At 55.2% G+C, this 27,094-nt stretch overlaps 1 protein-coding gene across 1 annotated transcript; it reads right to left on the bottom strand.

Annotated features, from left to right (window-relative positions):
• Nucleotides 1-571: 571 nt before the first annotated feature.
• On the bottom strand, nucleotides 572-27,094 carry LOC104373568 (receptor-type tyrosine-protein phosphatase S). The gene is made up of 29 exons (XM_086629766.1): nucleotides 26,992-27,094; nucleotides 19,509-19,691; nucleotides 18,734-18,961; nucleotides 17,648-17,890; nucleotides 16,326-16,568; nucleotides 14,664-14,954; nucleotides 14,214-14,311; nucleotides 12,665-12,844; nucleotides 12,354-12,481; nucleotides 11,984-12,230; nucleotides 11,667-11,706; nucleotides 11,019-11,124; nucleotides 10,771-10,838; nucleotides 10,350-10,492; nucleotides 10,123-10,210; nucleotides 9,307-9,377; nucleotides 7,949-7,985; nucleotides 7,100-7,197; nucleotides 6,816-6,932; nucleotides 5,519-5,676; nucleotides 5,305-5,440; nucleotides 4,411-4,560; nucleotides 4,153-4,252; nucleotides 3,535-3,614; nucleotides 2,967-3,101; nucleotides 2,404-2,529; nucleotides 1,665-1,822; nucleotides 1,267-1,402; nucleotides 572-652 (listed from the first exon to the last, which is right to left on the bottom strand). The coding sequence occupies exons 1-29, from the start codon at nucleotides 27,092-27,094 to the stop codon at nucleotides 578-580; spliced, it is 3,966 nt and encodes a 1,321-aa protein (XP_086485892.1). The 3' UTR covers nucleotides 572-577.

Genomic DNA, 27,094 nt, shown 5'->3' with positions numbered 1-27,094 from the left:
CTCCAGGAGAGGACTGTGTGGAGAGGGAAGGACCAGGCTAACCCTACAGGACTGTGGATTGTCCCTCCCTTGGCTCTTGTTGGCCTTGGGCTTCATGCTTCTTCCAAAGTAGGACAGGTAGCCTGTGCTCCTGAGCAACGCAGATCTTACAGTGGTTTGATGCTCCCCTGGCAAAACACAGTTTGAGTGTTGGTGGAGCTGCCCCACTGACCCTGAGGCTGCTTGAAGGGACAAGGGTGTCTGGATGGGACAGCTGGTTCTCTTCATCCCCGTCACAGATGAGCTCAAGTCCTGGTTTCTCTGCTCTGGTCTGCATGCTCAGGCTGTGATTCCAGGTAAGTTCCTGCACAAACTCTGGGCAGAGGGTCATGTTCCCACTTCAAAGGCTGACCACAATTTGGAGACAGTCCAGCCTGTGCTCTGCAACTGCAGAGGACCCTTGGAGTGGCTTTTCAGGAAAGTAAAGCATCTTGGGGCTGTGCACACCTCTCTCGGTCTCCTCTGGTTTCCACTGTTACTGATGGAGGGCTGTCAAGAGAGTCAAAGTCCTGGCCAGAAGTGGGCTGTGGCCATGCCTCTACTTGAAATTCCCGTAGGTTTCAAATGAATTCAGGTAACTGAGGGCTAGTTCGTAGCAGAGCCCATACTGCTCCTGTGGACAGAAGGATGCATGTGAGAACTTGGTACACTGATACCTGAAGTGGAAGGCCAGCCTTGGTTGCCAACAGCTCCCTGAGCAAGCCAGATGCAGGTACAGCCCACTCCTCTCCTCCCAGTTGGAGCCCACCTTCCCCTGCTGTAGAATCACAGGCTCCAGTAGCTAAGGGCTGGGCTACCCCAATGATGGAGCCAGCTGGTCTTGGGAAGAGAGCCTGTGTTCATGGCGTGAAGCATCTACTTGCTCACTCCCATCTGCGGTGCTCACCCTTTGAAGGCCTCTATCACCTAAACCGTGTAGTGAGGTGGGTGCAGGACAGGCATCTCAGCACCCACCAGTGTGGCGCCCAGCTGAGCAGGCCAGGTGGACCAGAAAGGGGCAACTCAGCCTGCGGGATGCTTCAGTGCCCATCTGGGTCTGCAGAACCTGTCTCTGAGTGAATGGGTATGTCCCAGCGGTAGGAAACAGGGTTTGCAGAGGTCTCATTTGCCACTGCTGGCCCCAGGATGATCTGAGCATAGATGTGCTAAGGCAGCTGCTGGGCCAGTCCAGGCTATGGCTCTTGCTCTGGTGTTGCCATCCTGGCTGTGTTTGAGGTCAACACCTACCATATCCTTAATCAGCTGTCTCCGCCGCCTCTTCAGCATCCTCACAGCCTGGGATACATCCACCAGCCCCTCGCTTTGGATCTGCTCACATAGGAAACTAGCAGCACAGAAGATCCCGCTCCGGCTGGCACCATCCCTGTGGAGGAGAGCAAGGGGAAAGTCACTTGCTCTGTCAGTGCTGAGCCTCAGAGGTGTGCCACTGGCCATGCGGACTCTCAGGATGTCTTGTCCACAGATCCTACACCCAGCCAGCCTCCATAGGGAAGCCTTCCTCCCTGAACACAGCTAAATTCATGTCCATATGTCCACCTGAGATGGAGCTGTGACCGAAGGTCATCGAGGCAGCCTAGGCTGAGGTAGCTCTGTGCAAGGCTGCTCCTCCAAGAGACATCACTCACCAGCAGGTGATGAGGATATGTCCATCTTGGATCTGCCGATGGTGTGTCTCCACCTTCCCTAACAGGCTGATGATGGTGGCAGGGTGTGGTGGAAGACGCTGCTGCATGGGCCAGTCCTTCAGTTGCCAGAACCGGACTTCCAGTGCAGATTTCTTTGGCTAGTGGGGAAGAAAGACAGTGGGTTGGACAGACAAGAAACCTGTTGGTTTCATGGAGAGAGGGTAGTGACATCGTGTCAGTCCCGGCTCAGCCACGCATGCTGGATCAAGGGTGCAAATCTGCAGTGAGATGGCCCAGTCCCAGGCTCTGCCCTTCTCCATTGAGTGCTCCAAGACTGGCAGATGGACAGAACCCAAGAAAAGAGCTGAGCATCAGGTGCAGCTCAGACTGATGCCAGTCCAGCACTCAGCTACCATGAACTACCACTGAGATGCACAGACTCTCTCCATGGCTGCTGTCCTCCAAGTCAGAAATGTATTGAAACGTACCTCTGCCTTGTACCACTGCCTGCAGCCGCACCCTCTTGGGACTACCCTCTCTTCCAAGGCGAAAGCCCCTGCTCTGGCCAGTGCCCTTCCAGGACCCCATCAGATCTCTCTGACCATTGTGGCCTCTGCTGTCCCTTGCCATGACTTTGACCACAAATCAAAGCCTGCTGACGCTGGACCCCAGCTGGGCCTCCCAGCTCTTGTGAAGGCTCTTCTCAAAGGACTTTGCCATCTCTGTGCAAAGATCTCACCTGCTGCCTGTTGGTAAGGGCAAGCGTCCAGGCTGCGAAGCCAAATCCAGGCTCCTCAGAGATCAGGTGGACATGGAAACGGCCATAGGCAGCTTCACCCTGGGTGGGCCAGAACTCCACGTATGTCTGGATGGGAGACATGCATGTGATCACACACAGCGCCAACCTGCATGCGTGGCAGAGCTCAGCACTACGCATGGGTGTGCTCACATCAGCCCCTCACCCATAAGTCATAGCATGCACCTGGGTGCTCTGCCCACCATTTGCTGGGGATCAACCCAGCAGTGCTGCAGCCAGAAAAATAACACTCCTGCAGAGAGGACAACTGGATATGGGTAAGCAAACCCTGAGGGATGCTTCCTTGCTGTGAGACCGGGACGCTCCACCGCTGCAGAGCCATGATGCTGAGACTGTCATCAGGGCTCTGCCAGGTGGAGCCCACAAGCTTTCGGTTGGCTCCTGCAGCGAGCAGGGCTCTAGTGAAAAGAGCTGTGCGGGGGTAAAGGCAGAAAGCACACTGCCTGGCCCCGTGGAGAGGGGAGGGCTGCGTGTGGGCTGCTGACCTCGTCCAGCTCCTGGAGCTGGTTCAGCACAACCACCGATGTGCAGGTGTAATCCCAAACCAAAGACCAGAAATCCACCAGCGTGGCGGGGAAAGGCAGCTGAGTGACGATGAGTCTGTCCTCCTCGGTGTACGTCTGCAAAACACGCGGGGGTGCAGCGGAGGAAAAAGTCACAAAATCCATACCCTGAGAGCCCTTCCGACAGCGGGAACGGCTCCTTGGTATGCAGGCCCGGTGCAGAGCCCAAGGAAGCGCAGGGCATCCTAGCCGTGCACCAGGCAGGCTCGCACCCCGCTGCCTCTTCAGCTCATCGCCCCCGGCGGGCAAAAGGCAGCAGCTGAGATGCAGCTGTCGAGCTGCCCGCGCCAGCAGGGCTTAGGCTGATCGCGGGGGCCATCTCCCGGCAGCACGTCCCCAGCCGCTGGGAAGCAGGCGCTGTGAAGAAGCCCCAGGGCTGGGACACCCTGGTGGCACGGTCCAGCCCTGCGCTGAGCAGTGGTGCCCGGAGCGGGGGGCGTCTCTGCTGCTCTCAGCAGCTCCCACCCCTCTGCTGGGGTTGGAGCCTTACGCTGGCAAACACGGCGTTGATGTAACCTGGCGAGCCATCTGCGTTCAGCGAGGACATCAGGATGGGCCGGAAAGAATCCGCTGCGGAGGCAAGCAGCAGAGGCAGAAATGATGAGCCATCCTTTCCCCACACAGAGCCATGGGGCTTTCCCTGCCAGGGGTGGGGTCAGTGTTGCTCCTCGCGGCGTGGGCTGGAGAGGCTTGGGTAAACAGCCACCACCAGCCCCATGTCATGACAGCTCAGGGCTGCTTGACATGGAATGCTCAAAACCCCATGGGTGGCGGCACAGCAGGTCCACCCTCCTCATTACTCTCTGATGCCTCATTTGGGCTCCTCCACTGGGAACAATTAGACCCAGGGACAAGTTTATCCCAGGTGTACCCCATCAACACATGCCTTCAGCAAGCCCAGAAGGAAGCTGGGATGAGGTCTTGCTCCCATGGAGGGACCAGCCTAATCTGCATTTATTGCCAAACAGAAAATGCTGATTGGACCCTGGGTAGAACCTGCCAGTAGCATAGTGCTGGGGAGGGAAGCATCAGGGCAGCATCATCCCCCCACACTGCTCCCAGGTGCTGGGTTGCAGCGCAAGGGGCTGGCCAGTCCTGCCAACGATACCTGGCAGGATCCCTGGCTTGCGGTTCTTGGGCTGGTTGCTGGGTTTCTCCGCTTCTCTGCAAGGCACAAGCTGGAACAACTCGGAAAACTTCTGCAGAGCCTGTAGGGATTGTTCAGTCAAGCAAGTCCTGCCTGTCAGCTCCTCCCCTTCTTCAGCCACCCTAAAGAAATGCTCCTCCATCCCACAGCTGGGGAGCAGGGAGTAGTAGGGGGCACGCACCACAGATCAGCCCTCACAGCACCAGATCCTGGTGATACCTTGAACTCTTTCTCAAGGATGCTGTTGTGCCTCGAGGTCTCAGCTTCTTGAAGGCAGCGGACATGGCTAGCGATGCTCTCTACTGGGACCCCGGTGCTGCCGCAGAGCAAGCCTTCGAGCAGCACCTCATACAAGAAGCTGTACTGCTCCTGCATGAGGATACGGGTCAGCTGCACAGTCTGGAGCAGCTCCATGAGGAGCCTTGGGACTCCAGACCACCAGCTCACTGGCATCAACCTGTGCCGGGAATGAGCCAGGTCCATCCTTCACCTTCCTGCTGTGGAGTGCTGAGGCTGGACACCTCTCAGCGCAGGCAGCCCTGCTCTGAGAAACAGCTAGCAACTGCAACAACCAGGACAAGACCATCTTCCTGTGGTTTAATGCTCCCTTTCAGGCCAGACCTCTACTCTGGGGAAGGTAACTCAGAAAACTGGTGAACTAGTTAAGTCGTCCTACAAGCAGCTGAATGGTCCTGCCCAACCTAGTTTCTTTCAAAGAGTCCCAGCACTGAGCGGACCATGGGGACATAGTCCTCTAGCCAGGACACTGCTGCCCAGAAGATACCACAAGGCTAGATGTCCTGAAAGCCTGAAGGACATGTAGACTCTTGTTCATGCTCCTTTCCTGTAAAACAGCCCTTCTATACCAGGATGACTGGTGCATATGAACGCTGCTGGCACCTCAGAGGGTCTCAGGGAGGACACAGATGCTGACTAGGTTTGGACATAGCATTGAAAACAAGATCCTACAGTATCCATCACCTGGCAGCTCCAGTCCCTGTGGCTAGCTCACAAATGGCATGGCCAGCACAGCTTTGCATGCCACATTGCTGGGAAGGGTGGGAAGCGGATCTGCAGCCTGACAGTGTGCAAGGAGCAGGCAACTCTTCTCACCTTGTTCTGCACCATGCTGACCCGCTGCTCCCGCAGCCTCTGCACACAGTGAAACACATCCACCTTCCCTTCAGCCTTCCCCATCTTCAGGAGGAAGTCCAGGGCGATGAAGGTACCTGTGCGCCCAATCCCTGCACTGAGGACACAGAAAACTGGGGGTCAGTGCTGCCACGGCCAGCTTTGCTGCAGCACCCAAGTGCTCCCAGCACAGTACCTGCAGTGCACCAGCACAGGTCCGGCAGGCGCTTCCAACCCCCTCTTGTTCACCACCTCCACTAAGCACAGGAGCTGGGAAGGGTTTCTGGGGACCCCATGGTCCGGCCACAGCAGGTAGTGAAACTGCTCCACCACTCTTGGGAGAGCACAGCCTGCCTACAAAGAAGGAGACACAGCTGGGAGCAGGGAGCAGGAACCAACCTGGAAAGCTGCGCAAAGTAATTGCATGCCAACAAGTAGGGAGCAGTGGAGAAAACCACTTTGGGGAGGCACCAGGACACAGTTTTCCCCCCAGCACCCCCACCACAATGACTGCTCCACTATAGCTCATCAGGCAGCAAAAGGCAAATTCACCCAGCACACTTCCACACGACTCGCTTTGTTCTCTGCTTCCCCATGCTGTGAACAGTGAACTCAGAAACTGTGAATAGTAAATTCAGCTTGTGCCCCAGAGGGAAAAAAAAAAAAAAACAACACAGTGTAGAGTGTTTCGGTAGTCATTGAAAAGCTCTGGCTTCCCCAAACAAGGTATTTCCTAATGCTGGTTCACTGCACTAATGTGAACATAGTCACTTTTCTTACCAGCTCATCATGTACTTTTCCCTAAACATCACATTTGCTTGGCCTGAACTGCTATGCCCCACCATCAGGTGCTCTTGCAGCTTTACCTTTCAGCTATACTTTGCTCTGGGCAAGACAAGAAAAGACAAGACTATGAGAAGACTAACTGTGATTTCTTTATATTGTACCTGTTTTCCCCTCCTTGCAGCTCCTTCAGTTTCTGCTTATTATCTGAGGTGTAACTTCAGCAGAAGTATCCGTCTTGAGAAATGTCATTATGTAAGTTATCTTGGGAAATGTCATTACGTAAGTTATCTTTAACCACAAACTATCTGTTCAGGTTTAGGAGCTGTAAGTGACCACAGAGCTTCAATGTGGACCCTCTGCAGACTGGCCCAGGTGGCAGGCAGGCACCTGTACCATCATCCTGGATGTACAGAGATGCCATTTTATGCCCTTTAACTGCTTTCGTACCCTTTGTGATCATCTCATCCAAGCCCTCAAGGATGTATGATTTGCCCACGTGGTGTCAGTCCAGACTCAGCGGGGGTGACCACCGGAGCTGACCGATTGCCTTCACCTGGCACAGAAACCTGAGGCCGATGCCCTGGCATGGCTTCCAGTGACAGCAATGCTGACGTGGAGCTCTGGACATCTCTCAGCTGACAGCTCCCACCAGCTGCTGAAAGCCAAAAGCATCTTGCATGCCCATCTCAGCCACATGCCAGGCTTACCTTCTGCAGGCAGAAAATGCGTGTGACGAGGCCCGTGGTGGTCCTAGTGTTGTTGAGCGTCACGGTGAAGTCCCCGTAGACCTCCTCCTGCTCTGGCCAATACTGCTCGCACTTAGTCTGTCAACAGCAGCAAGACTGCTGAGCACCAGCAGACTCATGAGGGAAGCGTTGCAAGCCAGCAGTGGTGTGGAGCTGCTCTCTGCCCTCATTGACAGCTGCACCGGGAGCAAAGCAAAGCAGGCAAGAAAGCCCAAGCTGAGCATGGGCTGAGATGGTTTCTCTACCTTGTTCTGCTCCACTAAGCCCGTCAGCATCACAATGACCGAAGTCTTCTCCTGCCAGACCATCTGCCAGAAATCCACCACTGTCCCAGGCAAGGGGCCTTGGGGAGGAAGAGGAGAGCCCTGTGTCAGTGTCCAAGCCATGGAGGTGTAGCTGCTCCCAGGCACAGCTCAGACATCCCCAGGCTATGTGCAGCCCTGGACTTCCCTCTGCCTGGGGTCTAAGACTGCACAGCTCGGGCACAGCAGCACCTGGCAGGGAGTGCTGGGCACCTTGGCTTCATCACCCATGTTAGAAACTGGGACAAGGAAGAGGGAGGGCAGGTGAGGCCACATGTCAGGGATTCACTGCGGCTTCAGGGGCTTCCCTGTCCAGACCCTCAAGACGACCATGAGCTACTTCCACATTTAGAGTCCTCTTTCCTGAAGAGCATTTCTGCAGCTTTGCAAGGAGCCTGAGATCTCCTCACTCCATGCTACACAGAGCAGACTAACCCATCCCGGATTTGCACCATTGGAAGGAGCCTGTCTCCAAGTGCCCTGAGTGCAGACGTGTCAGGTATTTGCAGGTTTGTCCTTGTCACGCCAGCTGCCCAAGGGAACAAACTAGACTTGTGGGCAAAAGGACCATGTCCTCAGCCTGAACAGTGCAAGGACCAGCTCCATCAGGCCACTGCCAAACTGCCACTGAGGCTTTCTGTGTCCTGCAGCAGCCGTAACCACCATCCAAGACGGTGGCCCAGGAGACAAGGAGCCATCCACAGCTCCCAGGCTGCGTCCCAGTTCCCCACTCCCCAAAGTGCTCAGGGCAGCAACTGCCATCTCCTGAGTGTGAGGGCTGGGAGCACTCACCTTGAGCTGCAATGAAGAAGCGTGGACTTCGGTAGCTCTGTGGGGGAGAAGTTCAAACAGCTCCAATCACACGGGTTAAACATTTAATCATAGAATCATAGAATCATCTGTTTGGAAGAGACCTTCAAGATCATCGAGTCCAATCATTCGCCCTGCACTGTCAGGGTCCCTAAACCGTGTTGCTCAAAACCAAATCCACACGGTTTTTAAACACCTCCAGGGATGGGGACTCCACCACCTCCCTGGGCAGCCTGTTCCAATACTTCACAACCCTCTCTGTAAAGAAATTTTTCCTGATATCTAACCTAAATTTCCCCCGGCGCAACTTGAGGCCATTCCTTCTCATCCTGTCATTCATAAGGTGGGAGAAGAGACCAACCCCCATCTCCCTACAACTTCCTTTCAGGTAATTGCAGAGAGCGATAAGGTCCCCCCTGAGCCTCCTCTTCTCCAGACTAAACAGTCCCAGCTCCCTCAGCCGCTCCTCATAGGACAAGTTCTCTAAACCCTTCACTAGTTTTGTTGCCCTTCTCTGAACTCACTCCAGCACCTCAATGTCCTCGAAGTGAGGGGCCCAAAACTGGACACAGTACTCCAGGTGTGGCCTCGCCAGTGCTGAGTATAGGGGGACAATCACTTCCCTGCTCCTGCTGGCCACACTGTTTTTGATACACGCCAGGATTCCATTGGCTTTCTTGGCTGCTTGGCACACTGCTGGCTCATGTTCAATCGGCTGTCGACCAGCACCCCCAGGTCCTTCTCTGCTGTGCAGCTTTCCAGCCACACTTGCCCAAGTCTGTAACGCTGCAGGAGGTTGTTGTGGCCCAAGTGCAGGACCCGGCACTTGGTCTTGTTGAATTTCATACAGTTGGCCTCGACCCATTGATCCAGTCTGTCCAGGTTCCTCTGTAGAGCCTCCCGACCCTCAGGCAGATCAACACTACCGCACAATTTAGTGTTGGTCTGCAAACTTGCTGAGGGTGCACTCGATTAACAGGGAATGAAATAAAGGACCCATCCCCGCAGGCACCAGAGCCCAGAGACCTTGGCACAGTGTGTCCCACAAAACCGCTTCGAGAGTGGGCATCCAAGGGCTGCATCTTGGCTCCTGTCTCCTCATGCAGATCTCTTTTTGTTAGAGATGAGAACTGCACACAAACCCAGAGTACTGCAGGAAGCTCAGAGAGGACGTAAGGAAAGTGACATCCCAAGATCTGCCAGCACTTGAAGGCAGCAAGTGCCAGACTTCAGGGCCACCTATGTGAGCAGGACTGTCCTCGCCCAGTGCAGCCAGGCATCTTTCTTACCCTGCCCTGGCACCTCTACGCTGCCCAGGGCAGCAATTCCTCGCTACCTACATCCACATAGCTGGCATTGATGTAGTCATTCCCCGTCTCAGAAGGCTGCAGCACCACACGGCAGTGATCATCTGAAAGAAAAGGGAGGTGGGAATCGGTGGACTGTCAGCTTTGGGGCAGCCACAAAGTGACTGTTTAAGGAGGGGGATGTAATTTAGGATGAAATTGAGGCCCTGAGCAACCTGATCTAGTTGGAGATATCCCTGTTCCTTGCAGGGGGGTTGGACTAGATGACCTTTGAAGGTCCCTTCCAGCCCTAACCATTCTATGATTCTATGATTCTATGAAAGTCTGGGATCATCTGCTCCCTCCTCAGCACTCCAGGCCTCAGGACATGTTCAGAGGTAAAGAACAGTGAACGAGACAAAAGGTGACATGGTGCAGCAGGAAATGCAACATGTTTTTGGGAAAGACTGTTAATGCAATGGCCTAATGTCCAAATCATATGGAGCCCAGAGAAGCTTTAAGTTTTGACAGAAATTTGGTCACTTCCTCTGCTTTCCCACAAATAGCCACCTCTGGATGGGACACGGCAGTGTTCAGCAGTGACTAACAGCAGGAACAGGAATACAGTGATGAATGCTTAAGCTTGCAGGGAGATTTGAGGAGCAGAACAAAGATTCTCCAACTGGATATAAAACAGTGAGGCCAACATGACGATTCTGGAAAATCCTTCTGGGTTTCAGTGGCCACAGAGGATGAGATGAGGACCTCAGCATTACTGAAGAGCTGGAGGGGCATGTATACCAGCCCAGCACCCTGTACTGCCCAACCACCTCCAAGTGCCTGTGCCAGCCCTTGGAGAGCTCTGCTTACAGGGGATGATGCTCTTGTAGCGGTTCTTGCTCTGATTACACAGCTCCTTCCCGGCATCGCAGGGATGCAACAAAGTGGAGGACAGTTGCTGCAGAGGAAGAAGACAAGCCCACACTGCATTGGCACATGTTCTGGGGCTGGCCAAGGCCATCTGCGTCACACACCCAAGGAAGGGTGAGGGCTGGGTGGACAGCGCAGCCGGGTGGGAAAGCAAAGCTAAATCAGACCTGATACTCTCTCAGACGTCCAGCGCCATGCCTGTGGACTGATTCATCCTCTGCCTGCTCTGCCTCTATTTCTGCCCTCTTAAACTTCTTCAGAGCCTCCAGCAGTTCCTCCACTGGGATCTGTGTGTTCAGCTTGCACACACCTACAGATACCAGGAGTTTAGCATGCACCTGAAGGTTGGCCCGGAACTCTGCAGCTGGGACTGAGCTGGCATTGTGGTGGTCAGGACCCCACCAAACCCTAGATAATCCCTCCCCACCACAGGTCCCCTTCTCCTGGAAGGTGTCCCTTTCCCCATGCCAGGCAGCTCTGATCTCCTTGTTCCTGTAAGGACCACACAGAGCCTGCAAGCACCCTGCCTGTGCTTTTAGCAGACAGTCTGTCCAGACAAGGCATCCAGGGCCTCTGCTCACACTGCACCTTGTCGACATCTTCGCAGGGGGATGGTGCTGTTGTTCTCCGAGGTTTTTGAGCTGTTGAACTTTCGCCTGCAAAACAGCAAATCAGGCCCATAGACCAGCAGAAGAGAGAAACAGAGGAGAGGCTGTTGCCGACGTAACAGCCCTGCCTCCCACCTTGCTTTGTCTCAGGGTCCACTTGGACACTTCCTGGCACTGCAAGGTGCTGGATGCTTCACAGAGAGCAAGAGAGGGGAGTCACATACTGACCTGAAGAGCACAAAGAGCAGCAAAATCCCCAGTGCCAGGAGTGTAATGACGAGCACCACTGCCATAACCACAGGCATCCTGCCCAGCAGAGACACAGGCACCTGCCCTGCAACCAGCACAGCCCAGACTCAGGCTTCTGCACAGCCTGAACCAGGCATCAGGAGGTCCCGTAGAGGCATGAGGTGAAAAGCAGCTTCTCTCATCTCCCACCACAGGCTTTGCATTGGACAATAGCTAAGCTGGTGCAGAAACAGTAGGGGCTTGCTCAGTGTGATAACCTCCAGCGTGGTCTCAATCTCCTTGACTGCCCCAGGGATGGCCAGAGCCTGGTGAGGTATTTGCACTTCTGGGGTTGCACATGCATCAGGGGAGCGGTAGGACTAAGACGCGATACATGATGGTGACAGGAATGAAGCACAGTGTCCAGCTGCTACTGGTGCCACACTTGCTCAGGTGGCCTGAGGTTGCCCAGAGCTCATCTACCATAGATAGCCTCAAGATCCAGAGAACTTCCACAAAGATGGAAGTAGGAAAATGAGATCTAATGCTCCTGTGCTGAGACAGCTCCTCTCCACAAGAAGAAGCCAGGCTGGGAAAAGGGAGGACGTAGGAGAGACTCTCACGCACAGGGAATGAAGAGCCACTTACCAACAGAGAAGCTGTAGCAGATGCAGGTGAACTTCTCTGCCTGTGGGAGGAGATGGGAGAGAGAGTTCAGGCCAGTCCTGCCCCACTGCCCACCATGGAGGCAAAGGCCTCCCACCCACGGCCACCAAATGCCCCAGCTGTGGCCAAGGACCCTGGGGACACTGTCCTGCCAAGGTGGCTGGGATCTCAGTGCAGGGGCTGGGAGCGGAGCCCATGTCGCACTGCCGCTCTCCATCAAGGCGGGCACAGAGCCCACTGAGGGGGCTGGCCCCATCTGGCAGCGTGCCCAGGGAGCAGGAACCCCCCACAACAGGTACCTGCTGCGAGCGGCGGACGAGGCGGAGAAGAGCCGTGTAGTCCGAGCCCGGCTGGAGGACAAGGTTGTGGTAACGCTGCCCGTGGGTCCCGTCACCCAGCACGAAGTCCGTGGGGGCGGTGAGGTTGAGCACGGCGGCCAGGTAGGTGCCAGGCTGCTGGCTGGCGTTGAAGGGCTGCAGCTCCCCCGAGCAGGCACCTTCCACCGCCGAGCCGTTGTGCGTCGCGGCCACGATGAGCTGGTGCTCCCTGCGAGACAGGAGGGGAGAGGGAGAGGGCCGGGGAGTGGGAACGGGGGGAGCGGACAGAGGCGGCAGCGGGTAAGCGGGAAACCTGTCTGGGGGCTACAGAGAGCCGGGGAGCTGCACTCACCTCGCCCCCTCGGGGGGACGGGCGATGGGGCGGAGGGGAAGCACGGCCGTCCCTTGCGATGGGGAGATGTCACGGACACTGCGGCAGGTGGTGTCGAGAGGGCGCGGGGCGTCTGGAGGGGAAGAGCCGGGATGAGCAGGAGCGGCAGCGCGGGGCAGTGCAGGCTGCGGAGCTCAGCCCCTCGGTGCCCAGGCTCCCCCACGCCGGCCTGGAGGCCGCAGGGATGGGGACATGGAGCTGCCTCAGCCCGGGCACACGCTGTGGCCACCCTGGAGGGACCGGGACGACGAGAACGTTACCCGAGCTGTTGGCCTGAAACTCCCACAGCGACGCGGCCCGGCTCCGGCGGCCGTGAGTCCCCGCATCGTCACCACGTAGCTGCGGCTGGGGCTGTGCTCCGGCAGCGGGTGCTCAGTGACGGAGCTGCTCAGCCGCAGCCGCTCCAGCTCCAGGAAGCCGCCGTCCTGCGCGCTCCTCGTCGTGATGTTCAGCTGCGGGCAGGAGACGGAGCTGGACAACAGCAGCTCCCACCTGCCTCTGGAACGTGCCCACAGCACAACAAGACAGAGCAGAGCACCCCTGAAAACCTCCCCTTTCCTGTGCCTGCCCCAGCTGTGGAAAGCTCCCGGAGAGGAACTAGCAGAAGCCATGGCCCCATGCGTGGACCTCAAGACAGACAAGGGGAGGAGAGCAGGAATTTGGAGTCAACGCTCAAGACGTCAGAGCGGCTGCCTCTGTGAGCAAAGGACCAAGCCTCTGTGAAGAGCTGAGGGCAAGAGGGAGGCTGTTCCTTTGAGGAGGTGCATATACGTGTGATGAGGCCGAGGCCAGGTCCCTGGTATGATATTACAACCCTGTGGGCACTGTGGTGACGTCCCCCATAAGAGGAGCCCTGGACTTCTCTTTCCTCCAGTGCAAGGTTGGACTCTGAAGGCTTTGTAGCCACAGGGAGACAGATGGAGGCTCCCCATTTTCCAGGGCATCATCTGAACTTCTCCCGAGACCCCGGGCCATCCTTGCTGCTGTCAGGATCTTTATGGAAATGGCATCTTGGGAATATGCAAATAGGAACTAACTGAAAGCCAAAAAAGGGTTCTTTTAACAAACAGAGGTGTCTGGGAGCAGGCAGCCAGCTGGAACAGACCTTCAAGCAATGCCGTCAGGGACCCCATTTGTTGATTTCTGCAGGAAAGAGCTAAGAGGGGCAGAAGGAACCATCTTGTCTGGGTTCCTGTCTCCACACGGAGAGGTCTGTCCTCAGGGAGGGCACAGGGCACCCTGGTAAGGGTCTCACTAGGGCCAGGGTCTAGCTCACTGCTAGAGAGCAAGGCTGCACTGTGAGCAGACTCCCAGACCCCAGGCGGAGGAGGTGCTTCCAGCCACGTGCTGAGGAAAACTCAAAGGAACCGTGCAGCTATCCCAGAAGAAGAGGGGTTTTCAGAGGACGACTCCAACCACAGGCTCCTCTGTGGCAGGAGCCAGAAATGAGCATGCAAGAGGCACAGGAAGCCCTGGGAGGCCACCCCAGCAGACACGTCACCAAGTGCCACACACCAAGCTGCAAAGCCTGCCAAAATCGAGGCTGAGCAGAGCCAGGGAGGAAGCCCAGAGGGGAGGGAGTACCCACCACCTCTCTGGGCAACTCCACAGCACTGGGGTGTGGAGGGTGAGACAGGAAATGCTCATGCTCATCACAGCCAGACGTTCACCTGGCTTGGCTGGGAGCTGTGGGTCATCATGGCTCTCCCTTCCCCACTTTCCTTGCCTGCCTGCCAGCAGGTGAGGCTCCAGGCAGAGCTCCAGGCAGGGTGGTGCCTGGCAAGGTGAGGGGGACCACGGGGAGTCCGTGGCCCCTGGTACCTGGTATCCAGTGATCTCTCCTTTGCAGGAGGGCAGCGCCTTCCACTTGAGGGACCCCGTGCTGGGATCCAGCCACAGCTCCTCTGGTTTGTCCGGCACTGGAAGCACAGGAGGACAGCGTCACATTCGGAGCCAGTGAGAAGGGGCTGAGCCCAGAGCAGTAGGCAGTCAGCCCCTGGCCCAGGAGACAGGCTCCAAAGGGCCCCCCCCAAGCAGGGTTTATCCCCTACAAAGCTTGCATGTACCATAGCAGCAGTAGGAGCAGCAGCAGTGTGGTTAGGAGGGGGAGGGAGAGACATATTGTGCTCCAGGGCCCTGTGCAGCCCCTTCCTCTGAGCCTCACAGGCTCTGAGCAGCCCCAAACCTGGGACCATCACTGCAGGGAGTGGATGACCAGGATGAGCTGCTAAGCAAAGGGCACCTTTATATTTCACGTGGGTGGACGCATACCTGTTTCCTTTGTCATGAGATGTTCTGTGTACAGGATCGTGTGGGGGGGTAGGGAGATGACAACACTGTAGACAGTGAAGGGCTGCAGAGGTGGGCAGGTAAATGTTCCCTCCTGGCCACGTAGCACCTCCTCTCCCTTCACCTCCTCAGCCTCACAGGGAGGGGAGGAAGGCACTGCCAGACGGCACATGGCCTGCATGTGCTGGCAGACATCGGGGTGCCTACAAGTCCAGTCCAGTTGGATGCTGGTGCTGGAGATCTTCAAGGTCCCAGGGACAACCTGGAGAACCTCTGTGAAGGAAACATTGCAAGAGGGTCACTCCTTCCCTTCCCCAGCCAGCCTTGCAAGGGTGCTGTGGTCAGACAGCCCTGCTCTGTACCCAGCTGAGTGGGATGGAAAGCATGAGGCTGAAACTGGTCACTCCATTTCTCTGGTAAGGGATCAGGAGGAGTTTGGGGTTATGGTGTGCTCAGAATCTAACTCCGACTTTTTGGGAAGATTCCCACCGTGAGACATCTGCCCCCATTCATTGAAACATCAGAACATGGCAGGGGCAACATGAAGTGCAGGACACTATCTCCTCTGCTGGGCTACATCACAGCTCACAGGGAGCAGCAAAGGGGTCCTTCTGTCCTCACACCCTCTGAGGCATGTGGTTGCAGTCGTGCTTTGCTGCCATGAGAGAGCACAATGGGACGCATTTCATCCTGGCCTTGCAGAAGCTGCTGCCATGGCCATCAGAACTCACAGTACTGGTCCCAAGGGAAAGGGGGCTTGGAAATAGATGATCTCTGAGATCCCTTCCAGCCTATGCCATTCTATGATTCTATGATCTGTCTGCCAGGATATGACCTGTAGGCAAGGCTTGTTTGGAGGGGGCTATCCTTTTGCACCTGAAGTGTGTAGGATCACTCATCCATGAACGTCCCTCATCTGCCCAGCAATTTCTGTCCCTGGACAGTCTTAGCCAGCCCGCCAGCATCAAGCAGAGAGATTCCCACACTATCTCTCTGTGCCCACCTCCCTGAGCACTGGGCTGCTCACGCACGGCCATCCCCACACTCGGCACAGCTCTGTCACTGCCCAGGGCAGCCCCACATCCCCATCCCCTGAGAGAGGTCATTGCTCTTCCCCCATGTGCATACCCCACAGCCTCTGGCTCCAATGCCAAGGGCTGACCCAGCCCGGGGCACTCAGGGGTCCCGTCTGCCCCCTCCACACCAACTCTTGGGGCTGCAGGAGATGTCACCAGGGTCCCTCAGCTGCATGAGTAGGCAGGGGGACAAGCAGACCTGTGTACTCCAGGGTGGCACCGGAGGCACAGCAAGGATCATGGACCTCTGTGGGCACCTTGGTGCTGGCCCCAGATCCCCTTCCAGTCCCTGGCACTCAGGGGAGTGACCCTGATCCTAGAGCCCCTTCTTGTTGAGACCCTCAGGGGCTGAGGCTGGCACCAGTCCCTTCCCCACTGAGGGTCCCCTGGAGCGCTGCAGCAAGCACAGGGCAGACTCAGGGGCTGCCATGGCACTGCCTTCAGCAGCACCCACCATTTCCCTAGGCAGGCAGAGAGCCTGGAACCTCCCATGCACACACATCCCACCTTCCCCTGCTCAGGAAGGGCAGAGTGGGGCAGCCAGGAGAGCTCCTGATGCCTCCCTTACCCATGCACTCCACCTTGGACCGAATGGGGACCCAGCCACCTCTGCTGTCCCTCCCACGCCAAACTTCTCTGTGTACAGGTTTCCCTTGACTGATGGACTGGACTTCACTTGAACATTTGATTTCAGTGAAGGACGGCTGGAAGCCCTCAGGGCAGCTCAGCAGCACTTCTTCATTCTTCTTGTAATTCTCCTGGTCTGGTGTCAGCCAGAGTCTTGTGTCCCACTGTGGCCTTTGGCACGTTTCTGGCAGAGGTGACAGTGGGTGTTAGTTGAGGTGGGAGGGGATGAGTTTGGGCATGGATAGATGCTGGGGTGTCAGCAATCCCCAGCAACCCATCCAGCCTCTGAAGGGAGAGGGAAGGTGACTCATCCATCTGCCAGGGTATGACCTGTAGGCAAGGCTTGTTGGGAGGGGGCTCTCCCTCATCCCCTGATGCATGAGGGGTCGTTTATCCATGATCCTCCTCCATCCACCCACCAATTTCTGTCCTTGGACACCCTTAGCCATGCCACACAGCCTCAAGCAGGGAATTTCACTCGTTGCCTCTCTGTGCCCACCTCCCCTGAGCACTGGGCTCACCACGCATGGCCAGCCCCCCCCACCTCCCCAGCCTGCCTTCCCCTGCTCAGGAAGAGCAGAGTGGGACAGCCAGGAGAGCTCCTGATGCATCCCTTACCGATGCACTCCACATTCTGAATGGGGATCCAGTCACCTCTGCTGTCCCTTCCGTGCCAAACTATTCCATAAACGCGATTCCAGTTGCTGATGGGCTGCACTTCGCTCAAACATTTGATTTTGGTGAAGGATGGCTGGAAACCCTCAGGGCAGCTCAGCAGCACTTCTTCATTGTAATTGTAATTCTGCTGGTCTGGTGACAGCCAGAGGCTTTGGTTCCATAGGGGCCTTTGGCACATTCCTGGCGGAGCTGAAAGTGAGAGTTAGTTGGGGTGGGAGGCGTTGAGAAGGTGCAGCCAGGGTAGGTGTTGGGAGAGTCAGCAATGCCCAGCAATCCCTACAGCCCCTGAAGGGAGAGGGAAGGTGACTGGTCCATCTGCCAGGACATGATGTGTCAGCCAGACTTGTTGGGAGGGGGTTCTCCTTCTGTACTGCTCGGGGAACATGGCATGAGTTGCCAGCTTGCCCAGCCGGCACTACCTCATGTCTTATCTCCTGCCCAGGCTGTCCTCTTCAACAGTTTGCACAGGCAACACAGGCCCAAGGACGGGTGGTGGCATGCCTGCTCAGCTGGGCAACTTCACAACCAGCTATCAAGGTTGAAGGTGGAGAGGAGACATGGGAGAGCTGCTGCTGCCTCACTTACCAGTACACTCTACAGGACTCTCAATGGTCATCCAGGAACCTGTGCTGTTCCTGCCCCACCAGGCATCTCCATAGAGTGGTTTTCCAGAACTCACTTGCAGAAATTTCCTGGCACATTTGACCTTGGGGAAGGATGGCTTGAGATCTTCATGGCAAGTCAGTGTCAGTTCCTCATTCTGTCTGTATATTTTTTTTCTTGGTTTAAACGAAAGCCTTTCATCCCACTGAGGTTTTGGGCACTTTTCTGTCAGGGTGAAATTGTGAGAGTCCTTCTCAGGGACAGGGGATGCTTTGATGTTAGCATTTAACACCACAAGGAAACCCAGAGGCCCCCAAGTGTTGGAAAGGAGAGTGTGCCTGGACAAGCTGGTGGCACAGGACACTGGGAGCGAGGTGAACTGAGGGGCAGCTTCTGGCCTCCTCCAACTTCCCCATGGCCATCAGTTTAAAAACAGACTGGGAGCAGATGCAGGAACAAGGAGAAAAACTGTCCTATCTGAAGGCTTATGTCCCTCCCTGTGGAATCATACACACAGTTACCGTTGGGGCCCGGCCTTGATGATTTAAGCCTGTGTTATTGAAGAAGCTGGAAAACACCAATAAAGAGGATGAGAAAGAAAAAGGAGTGTGAACAGCTGGTGCAGGGAGTGTGAGAAGCTAACGCAGGAGTGTGAGAAGCTGACATGGGGAGTATGGGAAGATGATATAGAGTGTGTGAGAAAATGATGTTTAGTTTAGCAGGTAGAAAATAGCTCCTTTTTAGGCATAGCCAATAGTAAAGTTAAAATAGGTGCCTGCACTATTGTTTGTAACCAATCACAGCTGGGTGAGGGGCGCGTGGACACATCGTGGCCAGAGTAATAATCTATAAAAGCTGCCTGTATAACAATAATAAAGGTCACTCTGCTATCACATCTACGGAGTCCGTGCATTTAACCGCCGCACCTCCCCATCTTGGAGACTGCTCCCAACCAAGGCCTGTCTCTGAGCTCTGGCCAAGGCATCTCATGGATATGGTGAGATGCCCAGGGCCCTTCCTTGGGGTGAACCACATGTGGCACAGGAGACCTACTGCTTCCCCACTTACCAGCGGTGCAGATCAGGTTCTCTGCCACCCCCTGCCATTTTCCATGAACATCCTTCACCTCCCAAGTGCCCTTCCAACCTGGAGATGTCCTTTTTACACATCTGATCACAGCAAGGGGAGGAGAGTCCTTCACAAAGCAACTCAGTGTCACCTCTTCATTGAGCCTGTAAGACTTCCGCTTTGGGGAAAAGTGGAGAATTGTGTCCCTCTGGGGCAGCTGGCATCTCTCTGCAGTACAGAGGAGAAGGACCGGGTGTAAGCAGGATGGGAAGGAGCCTGGTGTGGGGTCTATTGTCGTGATTTTGAGGCTGTCTAGATCCTTTGGTTATCACATTCAACTCCAAATCCCTCTCTTGCAACCTATTCCAGAGTTAAAGGTGGCAGCAGACCACCCCAAGAGCAGTCCCATCCATCCCTACAGGCTTCCCCATTCAGGCTCCATTTGGGTAAGGCTGACCAGGGACTGGGCTCCTCACCAGCCTTTACACAAAGGTCCTTCCACTCCCACCATCTTGGCCATATGCCCAGGCACTGCTGGAAGGCATGGGGCTTACATGTAACCCCCAGTGCCTGGACCCTTGTTCCTGCCTTTGAACCCCACTCCAGGAGCACAGACCCTGGCAGCTGCCCATGGCAAGGTGCTGAGACAAAAGGTGCCCTGGCACTGTCAGGACAGGGGAGAAATCCGAGCCATCCATGTTTGGGAGGGGCTGAAGCACAACCATATCATGGAGGGTCTGCCACCATGGTCGGGGTGACGCGGGGCTGTGCTTACCCTCGCAGGTGGCAGTCCTGTTCCACAAGGTGTGGGTCCCGCTGGAAATGCATCTGATCCAGGGGACTGATGGCACATACCCCCCAGCACAGCTCAGCTGCACCAAATCATTCAAGGCATAGCTGCTCTTGTTAGGAGTAAACCGCAGATTGGGGTGCCAGTTGAAGGGAGCTTCACAGCTTCCTGTGTGCAAAGGAGATGAGGGAGAGCGCTGAGGATCACGAGGCTCCAGCAGCATCCTCGGGGTCCCCATCCAGAGGGGTGCTGGTCCCCCTCACTGGGATGAACATCTCCCAGGAGGAGGCCCCAAATCCCCAGTGCATTAAGCCTCCTTGCACCCCCAGGTGCAGGGCAGGGCGTTACCCACAGGCCCTCCTGTCCACCCGCCTGCCGCGGAGGGATCTCAGCCAGAGGGATCCCAGACAGAGGGATCAGCAGTCCAGTGGATGCTGCTCTCTCCTGTGCTCTCTTCCCCAAAGACAGGGGCTGTGGGAGTGCACCAGCCCCACTGAGCCTCTGCTGGCCCCATTCACCTGCATTCCCATCATCTTGCTGGGCACTACCTGCTCATGCCCACATGCACGCTTATTTGCAGCAAATAGCCCACTCAAGCTGCTAATTTGCTTTTGCTCTGCAGGTTACACTTGTTATTTTCTCCTCTCCATGCTTTGCCTAAAATACCTGCTGGCTCCCAGGACTGGGTACCTCCTGTCCCATATCCCTACCGTCCTCAACCAGGAGGTGCAACGGCCCCACATCTAGGTTGGCAGAAAGGACTTGACAAGGACTGCCGGTATGTGTTTAACCAGCTGCATTTTCAGTTGCATTTTGCAACATGTAGATTGGGCAATTGATGGGAGTTAATCCTCAAATTCATTTTCATTAGCTTCTGGGCAGGAATGCTGCTGTGTCCCTGCATGGCACTAATTTGGGTCTCTACCCTCTGACCAGATACCAGTTTTCATGTAATAAATGATGTACCTCTCTGTGAGCGCTCTCCATCCAACGAACTCAGCTGTAAGTACCCAAACATTGTCCAAAGTTACTGGGGTGCAGCCAGCCAGGCACAGCGAGTGTGCGCTGCTTCCCAGAACGCCCAAATGGCATTAGGACCTAACAAGAAACCATGGTTGCCCTGCACTTCTTGTGCAACAGGCCAGAAGACCACAGCAACTGCATCATTTCAACCAGAAAAAAGGCCCTGTTAAATAAATGGAATAAAATCCCACCAAACTGGCAAATTGAACATCAATTATTTCAGGTGGGTGAGAGCTAATCGTGAAGGCTTTTCCAGCGTTTCATTTTGCTTTTCAGGGTCCAAAGTCATGCTTGTACAAAGTTTATTCATTGATGGATATCCTTCCAGCTTAGTCACAGTGGAAACATGAGCAATCCTTGCTTGAAGAGAGGTTTGCGAGGCCTGACCTCGAGCAAGAAACAGTTTGAGGGAATGAAACCCCCTCCAGTGGAGACAGCCCTAGGAGCTCAGGGGGGCTGCGAGTGCTGATGGGCATGGCTGGCCTCTCCCAAACCGCCCTGGTCTTGACCTTCGTGCAAAGGGGGCTCATCACTTTTCCTTTGGTGCTCCCTTACCTCCTGGTAGCTGTTACAGTCCCTGTGCCCCACCAGCAGCACAGCACACAGCAACATGCCAGGCAGAAAACGAGGAGGGAAAGATAAATGCTCCTTCGCTTACAACCTGCTGACACAGGTTCAGATTTCAAGAGAGATCTGGGACAGTGATCTACAAACACTGTAGATCCCTGGTCCCCTACAAACACCCATGAGATGTCTGCTGGCAGGGCTGGTTGCAGCTGTACGCAGGAGTTTTGCCTTGCTCCCAGCCCTCCCTGGGACTTCTGGTGCCTTTTGTGTAGGAAAGCATTTTCTGCTGATGCAACCGTGAATGAACCTCTCTAGAGGTTTTTGGCCTTGTGTGTTGGTTCCTTAGAGGCCAGGAGTAATGCTGTGCTTAAAAAGGCCACATCTTGTCGTTGCTGCTTTAGGGGTGTCGTACACTGCAGACTTACTGTAGTACAAAAGAGAATTAGTCTTTGAAGTTTATGATGTCTTTTAACTAAAAGTGAAGCTTCTGCTTGCTGAAATTAGGTGTATTCAGCATTATAATAACCACTGTTGACAGGCACTTAGGATTGATTCAGCCTTTCTGTTAGTTATAGGTGTTTTATCACAGTACAGGAGCTGTGTAAGGCTCCCAGGATGGAAGCAGGTGTGAAGGGAACTTGGACTGAGCTGGCCAGCCACATGTTTCTGACTAGGCTGGCCACCTTCCTCAGGACTCCAGTGAATCACTTCTCTTAAACCTGGGCATTTGTCAGCCCTAATCCTTTGCCAGAGACATCAGCATCTTTTCGCTTTTCTTTTTTTTTTTTTCAGGTGAAAAGGGGCTGGCAGAGGCGCAGTTTTGCTCCTAGGCTTCCTCAGCCCTCCTCTTGGAGTCTGCTAGGAGAGGGTGATGGAATGCTGCTGTGATCTGGTGTGGTTTCCAGTGTGGCTCAGGCAAGGGCAGACAGCTGAGACGCACTTCTGCAAAGACCACACACGTGCCAGCAGCACGCCAGTGGCCACATCTGCCCTTCGGTCACCAGGACTACAGCAGGGAGCAGTGCAAAAGGCAAATCCTCTTGCTCCCTCCTTGTACCTGGCTGTGCCCGCAGAGCCCCTTGCAAGCGCTGGAAGGATGCCTGTCCTCTGCAACTTGTCCTGTCCTTTCTGACCCCTCAGAGCTGTGGGAGTGGTCATTTCGCCCCCTTTTTTCCTCCCCGCAGGCTCCTCTGTGCATTTTGACCCGCCTGATGTGGTCCTGTCGTGCTCACGCATGTGGCAGGCAGGGGCTGATACAGCACTCAGACCCAGGCTAGGCATGGACCATGCCAGGCAGAGCCTGTGGGCTGGATGGGATGGATCAGGAAAGGCAAGGAGAGCACACAGCTCATCCTCAGAGGAGCCAGAGCCTGGAGAGCACTGCTTTGGGGAGTGCACCAGCCTCAGAAGTTAGCCTGGGAATTAACACTGTCTGACAGAGGGACAGGTATGACAAAATGAACTTGCTTGCCTTGCAAAGGGGTAGTGTACACCAGCGAGACAGCCTGGGAGGCTGCCAAAGCCTGTTTACCTCCTGTACACAGAACACCCTGCCAGCAGTGCCTGTGCCATCACAGCCCCTCCATGGCTGACCTCCTACCCGCATCCCTAGCGCTGCAGAGGAGCTGAAGACTTGCAGGGTGTCACAGCACCAGCATCGTCTGCATTCAGGCATATGCAGGTGCTCTAGAGCCCTTCCTGGTGGCATTTCCGATGGCTGTTTGAGGATAAAGCCTAGAAGTCTCTGCTTCCCCACAGAAGGAGGAAGAGAAGACGTTTGAAGTGCACTTCTGTTCTTGTCTCCAGAACGTAGCTGAATACAATCCAATTCAATCTCACATCTCCAATAAGTCCAAGCCTAGCAGGCATGTGATTACCACTGAAAACTCACTGGGAGAACTAATCCAAGACTGCTGGGTGCAGACGAGGTGCACAGGCTGAGGGGGCACCTCTGTCCTCATCCTCTTTCTTACACTCCTTCCCCAATTGCTCTGTAATGTTTGCCATGGGAAAAGAGTTCCTCCAGGCAAAGGAGCCTTTTGCTCTGAGCCAGAGTGACTGTTTGTGTGCTTTGATTGTGGCCGTGGGAAGCTATGTGGCACATGCGAGTCAGAGGGTATTGGATCTGCACCAGGCTGGAGCTCACCAGCCTTATGCAAAGGAGATGGATGCACATACCTGTGCACAAGGGGACGGGGCTGTGCTGGAGAGGGAGGGTGCTCAGAGAGAAAGGGGAAAAAAACACTCAGCTTCTAGTCTGGTAGGGAAAAACAGCATCCGGGAGGGTAAAGAAACAGTTATCAGACACTGTTTTTTACCCTGTGCTGTGGTATGCAGACAGCCACCCACAGGCCCTCCACCCCCAACTATAGGAAAGAGGCTGAGACAAGTGAAATTGCAGCATGGAAAATATGGTGTATATGTGACCAAACAAGCACTTCTTATAATGTACGATGTGTGCTCACTGTGAAATGGAGAATGCTGAATGCCCAGGCAGGAGCGATAACAAAAGGTTAGCTTATTTGCCTCATACAGTCAGAGATTAACTGTTGCATTTTTTTTCTGTTGATGCTGCTAAATGAATACCTTCCTTAATATCGTTTAATACTCATGGATATAGTAAGCATTTTACAGAAGAATCTGGACTGCCTGCCCCTGCTGTAAAGGAGTTATGAGTCTGGCAGGCAAAACAAAGCCCCAGCATGCCCCAAAAGCAGATGTCAGGGAAGACCAGAAGAAAGGAGAAATAGCTATGCTGGTAATTCAGGTCAGGCTCCTGGGTTCAGCCCTTTGCTTACCAGCAAAAGATGTACTTTCTTCCGTCGTACTATCTCATATATGAAGAATAAAAGGCAGGGTGAAATCTTAAGGGGTGGAAGGCAAAGATCAACCCTTTTCCCACGGCAGCTCAGCAGCTCACAGAGGTGACAGCGAAGCGCGCTTGAGTCCTGCTGCGTTTGATGCCGGGTGCTTGCTGCGCGGAGCTAAGAAAAGCAGCCACTATTTCCAACAGTGGAGAGTGGCATTGCAAGCCACCCAGAAGACACGCACAGGTCTTACAGCATCTTGGTGCTCGTCTCTAACAACAAAAGCTGCCGAGCGGGCCTTTAAGAGCGATGGGCAGCGTGAGGATGGGGAAAGGTCAGAGAGATCTCGGGGCTGCTCTGCTCTGGAGCAGTGCCAGGAGAAGGAGGTGGCAAAGCAGGTCACTGAACAAGGCACTGCGGGAAGAGCAAGGGAATGGCAGTGCTTTAACCCGTACTGCTCTGCCATGAGAAAGGCACCTGTCAGGGTTTTAAGAACCTTTTAGAAGTTTTTAAGAACCTTTTAGAAGTTTTTAAGAACTTTTGAGGAGGTGAGATACTTGTTTCCTGAATCTGTACTCTGGTAACGGGAAGTAGAAGCGTGGTGGAGCAAGCACTTCACTGCCCCAAGGGTATCCAGTACCAAGGCACTCCTCTGCAGCATCCCTTAGTGTTTGTGTTCCCCACAGGATTTACTCGAGGCACTGTTTAAAATTCCAGTCCCACTAACAGAAACCCTCGTTTTGAATGTGGCCTTGTTTTGCCTAGCACCCTCCCACCCACCAGCCATTGCAGCTGCACTCCTAGTTAGGGCTCCTTGTCAGCTGCTACTAAATTACTGCGTAACATCAAGCAAGGCTGATGAGAAAGGGGCCAGGGCCAGCCTGGATCACAGACCCTGCGTCTGGAGGGTAAACTTTCCCTAGAAGATTCTCCACCTGCCTTCCAGGTGCATAGAGACTGTAAGGAGATGAGAATTTTGTACGGGTGGGGCATCTCAGAGGAGGAAAAAACCCTGTAAGAACAGTACAGCAAGACAATAAGGTGACAATAGGACAATGAGACAATGCACCCTGCTCAGTGCACAGTGCCCCGTGACGGAGTGAGCAGAGCAGCTCATGCTTGTGCCACAGGCACCGACCACATCCTCTGCTGGCAGCTGCTCTGCTCTTACCCGGGCTCCAGCGGCACTGCAGTGTGCCCTCACCTCCTGCCCAGCAGCGGGATGCGGCTCTGCCATCTTGCCTTGTTTCCTTGCCGATTGCTGGCCCCGTGGCCCACAGCCCTGCCCCCAAATTACTGCCATGTCAGCGACTTTTCAGGAGCCTGTGCCGCCAGTGCTCAGCACTGCAAGGGGAACAGGGTGAGCGGGAGAAGCTGGCTCATCAATTTTGGCATGCAGAAGCCCTGCTGAAAGGGGACAGCCACACACTTCCTGGCACCTGGTACCCCCAGCATGGGGGTCTTTGTAGGTGCCTGGAAGGGGACAGCAATGTGCAGTGGAAGCAGCTTGTCCACTGTCTCCACTGGGCTGTTCCCTCTCCCCAGCCGTACCCTACATCTACCTGGCTCATGGGAGATGCTCAGGGACCCCTGGAAAGGGGAACTCTTGGGTCATGTTCTGTTTCCGTGTCCCTCATCTCTGCCCAACAGCTTGACTCTGCCCCACTGCCACTGTCTGCCCCACAGAGGCCCGTTCCACCCTAATGGTGATGGAGGGACCCTCTTGCCCCATCCTGGCCATCCCCCTTGTCCTGTCCCTCAGCAAGAGAAGGCCCCCCTTCATCCATCAGGTGGGGGGACCTTGGCACAGGTCCCTGGATGGAACAAGCCCACGTGCTGAGGATGCAGGCAGGGCTGCCCGCGCTGGTGGGTGTGGCTGACAGATGTTTTTGTCTTGGTTCCTCCTTTCACGAACACCAAGGTGCAAACTCAGCAATACTATCTCTGCCGCACGCCGCCCCAGGCTCCTCCAGGGACAGCTGGGTGACTGAGATGTGCAGACCGTGCCAAGGCTCTGCCGGCCACCACGTCCCTGCTGCGTCCCAGTGCACACAGTACAGCAGGTCCTGGCCTTGTTGTGCACCATGAAAACAAGCTGGAGAGCCATGCAACACTTGGGCACAGTTGCATAGACTGGCCTGGTAGGACAGCTTCAGTGGCAGAGACGGGCAATAGGAAGCCACTCTGGGCTGGAGGATATCTTCTGCCATAGGCTTAGCCCTTGGTTTTTCAGTGACAGCACACTGTGCTCATGTTCCCTGCAACCGCAGGGACACATTTCCCTGGCCTTTATCATAGCCTGGGTCTTTAATCAGCAGGTTTCTCAAGCCTGTATCAGCCCAGACACATCCCCACAAAGGGCTGGCACGACACAAGCAGATGCTAGTGTAATGGTTTTCATCATCTGGCTCCGGCAAGGTTAGTTTAGAGAAATACTCCCCTTCAGACAAGTGCAGAGCAACGCAAGGTCATGGCCCTTGGACGACAGCTCAAACCCCAGGCAGTGCTGCACTGATTCACCGGCCTCCTGGGAGGTCAGATAATGTGTGAGCCTGCCGATACCCACAGACTGACTCTGCTGAGGTGAAAGCGTGCAGCCTGTGTAGGGAAAGCCTTCCAGCACCAAGGAAGCCCCTCAAAGAGCCATCCCAGCACATCATAGCTCCTACCCCCATGGTATCTTGGACACACAGGGGCTCAGCTCACGGTTCCCCAGGTCTTTGCTGGGCACCATCACCCATCTCTGCTGTGGTGAGGACATGGCACCTGCACACTGCAAAGAGAGACAGCTACCTTGTGCTCCCAGGGACAATGCCCACTCCATGGATGAATGATACAACTCCTGCAGAGCCTTTCTCAGCACCGAGGTTCACTGCCATCCATCCCCAAACAGGGCTTCACCCCACCACAACCTGGCTGTTGCCCAAGTGTCTGGACCCTGGTATGGACATCAGCTCCGGTCCTCTCTGATAGAGCTACTGCATCTTGCACACGGTAAAGATAAGTAGCAACCTTGCAGCAGGAGAGAAGGTAAACCTTCTCTTGTGGGGAGAGGAGTGAGCGCTTCTTACCTGTTTCCTGGGGCTCTCCAGAGGCATTGAGATCTGGCTCTTCCCCGTCCTGTGCTGCCAGCGTTGGTGTGAGGACCAGGAGAAACATCCATCGCAGATCCAT

Source organism: Tauraco erythrolophus, chromosome Z (genome assembly GCF_009769465.1).
Source record: "Tauraco erythrolophus isolate bTauEry1 chromosome Z, bTauEry1.pri, whole genome shotgun sequence".
Taxonomy (NCBI): Eukaryota; Metazoa; Chordata; class Aves; order Musophagiformes; family Musophagidae; genus Tauraco; species Tauraco erythrolophus.
Note: the sequence above shows the minus strand (reverse complement) of the source record. Positions and strands in the feature narration are given on the sequence as shown.

Bases quoted from the DNA above. Each gene is read 5' to 3' on its own strand.
- LOC104373568 (XM_086629766.1), bottom strand. From the start codon at position 27,094: ATGGATCTGCGATGGATGTTTCTCCTGGTCCTCACACCAACGCTGGCA. The intron at 11,125-11,666 runs GTAAGTGGCTCT...TGCTGGTTGCAG, and splicing joins CTGCTACAGCTTCTCTGTTG to GGCAGGTGCCTGTGTCTCTG. The intron at 10,839-11,018 runs GTCAGTATGTGA...GCTGTTTTGCAG, and splicing joins CTGCTCTTTGTGCTCTTCAG to GCGAAAGTTCAACAGCTCAA.